The sequence below is a fragment of the Apis dorsata genome, unplaced genomic scaffold (genome assembly GCF_000469605.1).
Source record: "Apis dorsata unplaced genomic scaffold, Apis dorsata 1.3 scaffold_59, whole genome shotgun sequence".
Classification (NCBI taxonomy): Eukaryota; Metazoa; Arthropoda; class Insecta; order Hymenoptera; family Apidae; genus Apis; species Apis dorsata.
In genome coordinates this window covers 987,381-998,593 of record NW_006263359.1, presented here as the reverse complement: position 1 = coordinate 998,593, position 11,213 = coordinate 987,381, and the positions used below count along the sequence as shown (strand labels likewise).

Sequence of the window (11,213 nt, the reverse complement as noted above, 5' to 3'; positions counted from 1 at the left end):
AACGTAATATTATGAGGAAACAGTTCGTTCCGTGTATCATAGATGTCGCATAATATGCTATTCTCAATTACCGCGAATATTTGAATTTTAAAACTGATTCAATTTTAAAATAAATTTGATAATTAATTTAATTAAATTATTTATTTAATATTTAATTACACGTTTAGTTTTGAATTTAATAAAAATATATGATAATTTAATAAAAAAATAGCAATAAACAAAAGATTCTTCATAGACGAAAAAATATCTATCTCGCAACGAATGTGCAATAATCTCTTTATTATAAGATGTGTAAGGGTTAAAGACCATAGATAATAGAATCTTGTCTTTATGCTGCAGGTTGTTTTACGATTATAAAGAAACTTTCAATCTTATATTTAGAATTTTTTCAAGAATAAATATTTTAGATAAAATACTTTGTTAAAAATTGTTCGATTTTTGTTTTATTTATAAAGTAGATTTTAAAAAAACAAACTTTTTTAATTGTCAAAATAATTTTGTAATGAAAAATATATAATTTATGATTTCGTTTTGTCAAATCAAAATATAAAATAATCTTTTGAAAAATAAAAAATATATTTGATACATAAATTGAATTCAAAACTATGGATCAAAGAATTTAAAATTTAAACTTAAAATATCATTTATAAAATTATAAATGTCTTGTAAAATCATTCTTGATGCATATTTATATTAATAATTTATATTATTAATTTATGAAAATTCTAAGTTAAATAATATAAACAATAAATCCAGTTTTATTAGTAAATAACTAAGATAAATTTAAATTATCGATCGTCTGAAATAAATCTGAAACGAGTCAAAACATACAAAGAATATGAATCATAATAGTTAAGATTTCAACAAACTGACTATTGTATCACAATCAGAATATATACTTTTGCTTTGCAAAATCATTATTGGAGGATACATCGCACAGTCATGTCCACTATGTTATGTAATCATTTATGATAACTATACACGTAAGTCACACAGTCGAGCCTCCAAATACGTCAATGCATGCGCAATTTTTTCTCTAATATGTATACATTTTACATTGTCCATATGTACATTTATGCAAAATGTATCAAAATTCTGTGACAATCTGATTTTCTGTGAAAATCAGATCAAAGTTATCAGAATTGAGAAAATAGAATGAAAAGAAGAAGAATAAAAGGGGGGAGAACGAAATTAATAATCTCGAGGAATTGCTTAGTATCAAAAAATACAATTGTAAATATGAAAACATATTTCATATTTTCTTTTCGTAGATTAGACATGTTTATTCTTATTATCTTATTATTTTAGTAAAGATTTTCCTGTATGTAGTACTAATTTTTGCTACGATTTTTATATTTGTTATTTTCGTTCATGATTTTTTTCTTCTAGTTCACTTTTATTGCATTTAGTATAGTAGCTGATTTCAGATGTTATTGTGTTTCATTCTTTCTTATTTTCACATTAATGTTTGAATTAATTATAGCGAAATTTAAGTAAGAAAAGAAGATATAAGGATCTAGGGAAAAAAATGGCATCTTCAGAAAATATATTCACTTTATTTTAATAGATCTCTATTAAGTATCTAAAAATTAATTTATCTCATTACTTTTTTTATGAAAAATTAAATATATTTTTTTTTCAACTTGTAATTATTGCATAATGCATGATTCAATTTGATTTGATCTCGAGCCCAATCTCTTTTCTCAATACAGATTATTGCCTGATTCAACTCTTCCTCAGCTCGAACGAAAGTTAATTAATTCAACTAGATGGTTAGTTAATTTGTTTGAAAACAAAAAAAAAACGATACCAACATCTGATTTATGAAACGAGAAACTAAATATCGATTTATTCGAGGGTGTCTTGTAACGAAGAAAACGGGTCATAAAAGCAAGGAAGCTCGATACCCTGGAATTATATTCTTCGTTCCATCAAATTAATCAGAGCGGTGTGATTAAAGTCATATGGAATCCAAACAAAGTGCCAAGTTGTACTCGGTAAACAATAATGTTGTATGAAATGCGGGCAACGGACAGTTTAGATCAAACTGCAACATACACATACACACGCGTTTCCTTTCTCTCTGCAATCTCACCTCGATGGTGTCTTTTTTCCACGCTCTAACGTTCGTAGTTTGATCGATTTCCTGTTTGTAATCGATACCTAACTAATTCATATTTCAATCAATTAATTCTATATCAACTTGATGCGCTTCATATTAAATTGCAATGATATCAATTATACTATGAATATGGATAGAGCACATTTTAAATATTGTTTCTTTGGACTTTGTCACTCCAAAGAAAAATCTAGGAAATTGTAGTAATATTAGATATTAGTGTGTATAATTTCAAGATATATAAGTGTGTAAAATTAACAATTAAATTAAATTTAATTAATTAACAATATATCGAAAGTAAACGATTGTTTTCGATGTATGCAAAGCCAGCTGTTTCGCTTTCTTTGCTCATTTTTTTGATCTCGTTATAAAACAAATGCATCTTCTTGTTGCCTTGGTTCATTGTCTGCTCTCCGTGAATCTTATATTCTTCGCGATAAAGGAAACGAATTCTCCATTCGTAATGAGGATTAATTACGAATTGAAAAAAAAAATCAGAATTGTTGCAATTTTAATTCTTATAATAGAATCGATGAAGAGTCGTGATGGAAAATAATAGTTGAAACAGAAATAATTATGTTTTATTTGATCTCAGATTCTTCTATGGATTCTTAATTATGACCAATAAAAAAGATAATTGTCTCACTGATAACGATCGAAGGACGCTGATATGGAAAGAACAACGTTTTACATTCGAAATTGTTTTACGAAAAAAATTTTTTATCACTTAATATCTCTCTCTCTCTTTCCCTATGTATCATTATAGAATTAAATCGATTAATTATCGATTAATTAAATCTTGGAAGCTCCAATGGAAATAAAATTATAAAATTATAATGATAATATTTGATGCATTGTGTAATTATGTAGTTCCAGAAAAAGAAGATTTCTTGAGAAAAAAAGCTTTTCGTTATCTTGACAGAATTGATTTATTTGGAACAGCAATTCGAATAATGTTCAGTTTCTTATACTTTGAACTATTGTCTCGTCGATTAGATAAAAGCATCACGATCCTCATCAATTTGCAAGCAATTTAATCATTCCTTGAACTGTTGGATTGTTCGAATCTTGTTCGAAATTTAAATTGATTACAAGATCGAATAATTTATTGATCTTTGTGAAATAGAAGATGTATCGATCATATTTACATCTTTTAATATATTATTGTTTATTAAAATTTGTTATTACACTTTTGTTTCCAACGAATTTTTAACTAAAGTTCATCAAGTTTTCGAGCATATATATTTATATTTATCGAGTATTTTTCTTAAAAGTTTCAATTTTATTCAAACTTGTGATATTTAATCAGCCAATCAACTTCCTCGATCGTTCGTCAAATATTATTCTTCCAAATCTCACGTTTGATTCGATCGAAATAGGTTTATTTAAATAACAAAATTTCCTTATCTTTCATCTGTTCCATTCATCAAGAAAATTTCTTATTTAGATTAAGCGTAGATCAAAGATGAAACAACACCATCATGGTCCATCTCTTAATTCTTTCGTTCTTAAATCTGACTTTTTCCAATCCATTCCAAAATATTTATCCACATGGTATAAAGATATGATTTTTTCATTATCCTCCTAAGTACAGCATTCCTATTAAAACCTAAAAAATGATTTTTTTTATTTATTTTTCGAATACCATCTTATATCATACATATTCAACAACAAAATTACAAAATCAAATTTAATAGATAACTATTAAAACTCGAGTTCTAAAAAAACAATTCAAGTTTATGCCAATTACAACACAAATATAATAATAAATCGACTTACAAATTCTCGAACTTTAAAACATTTCCTATTTAAAACTCGTACTTTTGCCAAATACGCGATCATACGATAACATACACGTACATACGCCTACACCCTCGTTCAATTCCCCGGATTTTACGACCGCGTTAATATCCTAGCACAATGCGTTCACCTTAACGTCGTCATTTTGTTTCATTTCGAAACAAGTATTTGAATCCGGCCCAAGCGCGTGCACCAATCCGCTCCGGGTTAATTAAACGCGAGCTGGTCGCTCTCCTCGCGCGTGTTGCGCCAGATAAAGGAAAGCGAAAGTGTTGGCGCAAAAATAGAAGAGCAAAACGTAAGTAACGCGAGGTAAGCGTAAGGCGTTTTCGATGTATAAAACGACTTCGCGCAACCGATTTCGTTCGAATGCGTCGGCCTCGTGGCTCGATCAGTCGGTGCGCCGCGATCGCTTTTACTCCCGATTCACTCCGCCGCAAGCTGCAGTTCGCTTCAAACCGTGTGATCGATCGTGTCATCATCCTCCTCCTCCTCCTCCTCCTTCTCTTCCTCCTCTTCTCCTCCTCTTCTCCTCCTCCTTTCATCGCCAACCGTGCGTGTCGTCGACCGTTACCACTTCCTCGGCCGCAACGAATTCGCGCCACGCTACTCGCGGCCATCCTCGAGATCTCTGAGGATCGACTTCAACGAGTCTCGCGTCACTCGATCCAGTCTTCGATCGAGCCTATCAGGTTCCTCGAAGATCGATCGGCAAATCTCGAGGTGATCCCCTTCCATCTCGATTAGAGAGGATCATCTGGAGCATCGTTTGCAGGAGGTGCCACGATCGGCGAGGCCAAGAGCCGCGTCAACTGATCAAAAGTCCAGCGCCGATTCCATCGCCATCGATCCCCCCACTTCGCCCCGGCGGAAGTGCTTCGCGGCCAATCCACGGGGAGGAATTAAGCTTAGGGCTCGCATCGATAAAATAAATCCTTTGTCGATCGATATAAAAGCGAGCGAACGCAGGACATGTCCGCGAGAGTCGATCCGGCACGGTGGACGAAACTCGTAACGAGGAGATTGCCGTTGGTCGCGACACCCTCGAGACGATCGTCGTCGATCTTCTTCTCGGTTAGGAATCTTCCGGCCGATTACGCCGGAAACAGGCAACAGGCGAGACGATTCGGGGCGATATTGAGACACGGAACGCTCGAACCGATCTTCAACGAGATGCCGCACGCGGTCGACATTTATTATCCGCAGTGAGTAGTATCACATTCAGTGTTCTACAGATTGTGCCAATTCATTCTTTCCCTCCAATTTGATCGGTTTTGTTTGGAGAGGATGGCTGAGATGCTTTGATGGTATTTGGTCAGTATTCCATTTTGACGTAACGAAGTTTTGGATAATGTTTTTCAAAATTTAAGAGATGCTTATTATCCTCATTTAACGAATTTTTAATAATAGTTTTTTCAATTCGTTTTGAAAAATAACGCGGATAAAATTGATTCAAATTGATAGGGAATATAAATTTCTGTTCAAGTATCGATGAAATTTTAAGATCAAATTAAGAGATGGTGTTATTTCCTGTTTATATTATATCTTTAACAGGAATTAATATTAGATCGAGGATAGGGAAAATTCCGGAACAATTGTCGCAATCGCGAAATACATCAAACTATAAGAAGTGAGATGTGAAAGATACTTAGCCAGAACTTATTCATTTCACTCTATTTGACTGTTATTGCATAATCTCGTCGTAATTTCTAATGCAATCTTCGTTACGCAATTTATATGTGCATTATTTGTTATTGATTTGTTATAATATTATTAAATGACAGTTTTATATAGAACCGAAAACGAATCGATTTAATTTGCAACAATTACGCACGATCATTCAGTTAATATAATAATCAAAATGATACTGTTTCAGCGAAAATATTATTAAAATGCAATCTTATCTGTGTAATGGGCTATCCTCAACAATCGATTAACAACATTCTCGATTCACTGGTTTCAAGTTTTCAATTTTAAGTTTCAAATTTTATTGTTTATTTAAACTTTCTTCGTTACCCCTTTGTTGCGAATATTCCTCCTAATTTAAATATCCTACTCAAATAATTATTATACGTTCTAATAACTGGCAAATAATAATAATAACTAAATAATAACTTCTACAATACTTTCACCGAACTAATGGAAATAAGAGTTTAGAGTTTCTTAATTGATACTTTTTCCTTTAATAAAAAAACACGTATTCTACGATAACGATTGTGTTCATTGAAGCGTGGAAATTTTTGTAACAAAGTTAGTACATGTACTTATATTATATATTATAAAGACAACAGGTTTTCCTAGTAAAAGGAAAGGATACATTTTATCACGATGGAATATGCGAGATGATGAAAGTTGCGAGATATTTTTTTTTTAAGTTTATCAATGAAAAGTAAACGGATAAGTATCCGTTATTAAGATTAAATATAGAAATAATCCATCTTCACTTTGTGAACGATTCATTTTTAAGCTTTCTGAAATATTGGAGTGAGAGCCAATCAGTTATGCTTTTAACAAGTCCTCTATAGAGCCACCTGTTACTTTGACCTAATATCTATGATGAAAGTTTTAGAAATTAAGAATAGATATTCGTGAAAATAAGTATTGCAATATGAGAAATAAAATATAAATAATATATATTATATCGAATAATTAAGAGAAAAACACATTATACAAAGAATATTTTAAACGTAAAGAAATAAATTCAAATTTAAATATTGAAGAATATATATGTGATATTAAAAAATAACATAGCTTAAGCGTTTTAAAATTTACAGAAAAGAATATATTTAAATTAAAATATTGAAATTAATTAAAATAAAACAAAAGTTCAATCACAAAGATAAACGCAATATTACAAATGGATTAAAAAAAAATTATATTAATTTAATTCTAAGCATTATGTACTTTTTAATTATATACTTTAAGCTACAAATAAAATTTAATATTGTTTCCAGAGTTTCCACATTGGTCACTAATGTAGCGAAGAGTCCATCCTTCAACAATAATTACGAATATATAGGGAAGATACCTTTGTTAAATACACTATCGGAATGCCTCAGTCCAAAAGTTCGTTCATATATAGAAGAATGTGCATCTCTTTGTTGTCCCAAAGATATTTATATTTGCGATGGAAGCGACATAGAATACGATCACCTGTTGAAACTCATGGAAAAGAGTGGAACTATATCACCTTTAACAAAATATGAAAATTGGTAAATGTATTTGAATAATAATTTCATAATCATTATGAAATTTAATTCAATTATTAGAACTTTTAAAAAGAAACGTTTTCTTTCGTATAAGTATCTTTTTAAATTTAATTTTTTTTAATCAAATTATAAATAAAAAAATTTTAATTTTATTATGTTATGAATTTTCACAAAATTTTTTTAAATAATCTGTCTTATAAAGACAAGTATAAGATACATAGGATATGTTCATTGAAGTAAAAAAATACTTATGAAGAAACGATTAATAAAATATTTTTATTGTTTTCTTTTATGCAATAATCTTGAAATTTTTAATTTCTTGAGTTATTTAAAATCTAAAATACAAATAAAATGTTCAGTTATTTAAATACGTTCAATTATTTAAATACAGTATATTTTATTTTTAGCTGGCTTGCTAGGACGAATCCTGCAGACGTAGCACGAGTTGAGAAATTCACGTTTATCAGCACAGAACGTAAATCCGATACAGTTCCCACTACACGCAAAAATGTTACTGGAGAATTGGGTAATTGGATTTCTCCGGCTGACATGGACAAAGCAATCCTTGAACGTTTTCCAGGATGCATGAAAGGTAATTTTAAAGGAATTTTGAAGATGTATTTCTGATTTAATGAATAAAAAAAATTGATGAGTTCACATTTATAATCCAGGTCGGACAATGTATGTCATTCCATTCAGTATGGGTCCAGTGGGTTCAACTCTTTCAAAAATTGGAATAGAGATTACAGACTCTCCATACGTTGTTTGTTCCATGAGAATAATGACCAGAATGGGTAGAAAAGTTCTAGAAGCTCTTGAGAATGATAATTTTGTCAAATGTTTGCATTCTGTCGGCGTTCCAAAGACTGATTCAAAAATTAATGTTAATTGTTCCTGGCCCTGTGATCCAGAGAGAACGATCATTCTTCATAAACCAGCCAAAAATGAAATAGTCTCTTACGGAAGCGGTTACGGTGGAAATTCTTTACTCGGTAAAAAATGTTTTGCCTTGAGAATTGGTTCAACTATCGCCAGAAATGAAGGCTGGCTTGCAGAACATATGCTTGTATGTAATTAATCATTCACAATTTAACATTGAAACTGAGAGTTGAGAAACTCATATTCTTTTCTCTAATTATGTCTCCAAATATAGTCGCATCATTACAAACATTAAGATTTGACTTCAATATTTATTATATTCCATTGATGATATATTAAATGCAAAGGAATATATTAAAATTAAATTGTTTTTTTTTTATTATATATACTTCTATAAAAATTTATTTTCAACATTGGCGTTCGCAAGTATATCAGTTGTTTAAAAGATTCTACATTAGTTATCTTTTATAGATATTGGCTATCACAAATCCAAAAGGTAAAAAGCGTTATATTACTGCTGCATTCCCTAGCGCGTGTGGCAAGACCAATCTGGCCATGATGAAGCCGACATTACCAGGATACAAAATCGAATGCGTAGGTGATGATATCGCTTGGATGAAATTCGATAAGGAAGGTAGACTTCGTGCCATAAATCCAGAATATGGATTCTTTGGTGTTGCACCTGGAACTAGCTTCGCCACTAATCCTAACGCCATGAAAACTATTTTTAAAAATACTATCTTCACCAATGTAGCTTCCACTAGTGATGGTGGAATCTTTTGGGAAGGATTAGAGAAAGAAGTTAGTGATGATATTGAAGTAAGAGTTTGTTACTATATTTTATAATTTTTCTTCTTCAAAAATTAATCATGTCTCATTTATGGAATTAGTTGAATTACAGTAAATAACGACATTTATATAGATCACCGATTGGCAAGGCAAGAAATGGACCAGAGGATCCAAATCGCTAGCAGCACATCCAAATTCCAGATTCTGTTCTCCGGCTGGACAGTGTCCTATTATCGATCCAGCTTGGGAAGATCCAAATGGTGTTCCCATAGATGCTATTCTTTTTGGAGGTCGAAGACCAGAAGGTGTTCCTCTTGTATATGAAGCTAGAAATTGGCAACATGGTGTTTTCATTGGAGCTTCGATGAAGTCTGAAGCTACTGCTGCAGCAGAACATAAGGTAATAACATGAAAGATATTAAATAATAATTTAATAATAAAATAATAATTATAATTATTAAAATAATAATAATAAAAATCATTTAGAAAATCACTTCATACTGAACTAGATGATATGCATTTCTTTTTTTAAAACTAATTTGATTATTTAAAAAAATCATAAAAGAAAAATAAATTATTTTTTGTAATCATTTGTCTTATAATTTTATCTTTGGAAATTAAATGATTTATTCAATAATTATGAATTAGGGAAAGATAATCATGCACGATCCGTTTGCTATGAGACCCTTCTTTGGCTACAATTTTGGATATTATCTCGATCATTGGCTAAGTATGGCCAAAATGAAGAATGCCAACCTGCCAACTATATTTCACGTGAATTGGTTCAGAAAAAATGCGGATGGCAAATACCTTTGGCCAGGATTCGGTGAGAATTCTCGCGTTCTGGATTGGATTTTTCGCAGAATCGAAGGCGAGGATATTGCTACAAATTCTCCTATAGGTCTATTACCTAAATTAGAATCGTTCAATTTGGAAAACTTGAAAATGAAAATAGACATGGAAGAGTTATTCAGATTACCAAAAAGCTTCTGGCAGGAGGAAGTTAAAGAGCTTAGAGAATACTTCGATGCACAAGTCGGTGATGATTTGCCTTCAATCATTCGTGTAGAGCTTGAACTTCTTAGTTCTAATATAGATCAACTTTAAAATAATATCATTTTTTATATTTTTAACATAACGTCAAATTTGATTAAAATTAATTTTTTTTACCGAAACTAAGTGAGGAAAGATTAAAAAAATTTTAAAATTATGAATCAAATTATTAAGATTCATATTAAATTCAGAAATCATAATTTAGCTAATTGTTAGATTTTTCCATTATATCGAAATGTAATATATTATATTGATTTTTGAATAGAACATTAAACTGAATCATTCATTGAAATATTTTCCGAATATCTTTCGTTTTTAACATCGTTTTCATTAGAAAATACTTATAATTTTATGATTATTTGGAACAGGTTTTTTTTAGAGAAGGATCGTGTACAAGTATGCAAATTAATACAGAATGAAATAATTTATCATTTAGGATAAAAAAAATATGTATTTTCAATATACATTTTAAATAAAAAATAATAATGAATAAATATTTTTCATATTTTTTTAAGTAATTATTAATTAGATAAATAAACACTAACATTGAAACACAATAAATAGAGTTTAATAATTTTTATTTCAAATAAAAGATGGAAAATTCTTCTAATAATTGTATTTATTGACCTAATATTTTAATTACCTAAATAATATTTATGAAAGACTTCAAATATAAGATAATTTAAAATTGTACATTTGAATATATATAGATACATTTACATATTACATATTACAAAATTTTTGTGATCATATACATATACAATTAAAGATTTAAGAATAGTTTTATCATATCACTTAACATTTAATACGTTAAGTTTAATGAAATAAACAAAATAGAGCAGATATCTTATTGAAATTGTTTCGTGATTTCTTATTAAAATTTAAACGACGTTTTATAAGTATACGATGTATATATGTATAATTAATATAATAAAAAATAAATATAACATAACTAAAAACAAATAATATATATTTTGTTTGAATAGATTAAATATTTTTTTTTTTTTTTTACTTTGCTTATTACTATTTTAGTAGTATATAATATTATACCCGTATTTTAAGTATCGATAAATAAATTGAAAAACACTCTATTAAATTTAATATGAATATAATATATTATACATATATATATTATGCAATAAAATAAATGAATAACTAATAAGAAAAAATATCGCATGTATCAAATGTATGAATTTTAAGATAGAAGAATTTAGATATTATTCAATACTAATTCTAAAATGGCTATTTTCTTTTTGATAATTTTAAATTTTATATAAATAGAACAGAAAAACTATTATTTTGAAAATCTAAAATAGATTATATATAAATCTTATTTTATATTAGATTTAACAAATTAATAAAAT

At 29.3% G+C, this 11,213-nt stretch overlaps 1 protein-coding gene across 1 annotated transcript; it reads left to right on the top strand.

Annotated features, from left to right (window-relative positions):
• Nucleotides 1–4,891: 4,891 nt before the first annotated feature.
• LOC102675304 (phosphoenolpyruvate carboxykinase [GTP]-like) lies at nt 4,892–10,346 on the top strand. Its single transcript, XM_006609713.2, has 7 exons — nt 4,892–5,124; nt 6,874–7,131; nt 7,536–7,720; nt 7,800–8,194; nt 8,479–8,826; nt 8,930–9,196; nt 9,445–10,346. The coding sequence occupies exons 1-7, from the start codon at nt 4,892–4,894 to the stop codon at nt 9,901–9,903; spliced, it is 2,145 nt and encodes a 714-aa protein (XP_006609776.1). The 3' UTR covers nt 9,904–10,346.
• The last annotated feature ends 867 nt before the right edge of the window (nt 10,347–11,213 follow it).

Coding starts and splice junctions, on each gene's coding strand:
- LOC102675304 (XM_006609713.2), top strand. CDS start 4,892: ATGTCCGCGAGAGTCGATCCGGCACGGTGGACGAAACTCGTAACGAGG. Junction 7,721..7,799: donor TTTTCCAGGATGCATGAAAG/GTAATTTTAAAG, acceptor TTTATAATCCAG/GTCGGACAATGTATGTCATT. Junction 8,827..8,929: donor AAGTTAGTGATGATATTGAA/GTAAGAGTTTGT, acceptor ACATTTATATAG/ATCACCGATTGGCAAGGCAA.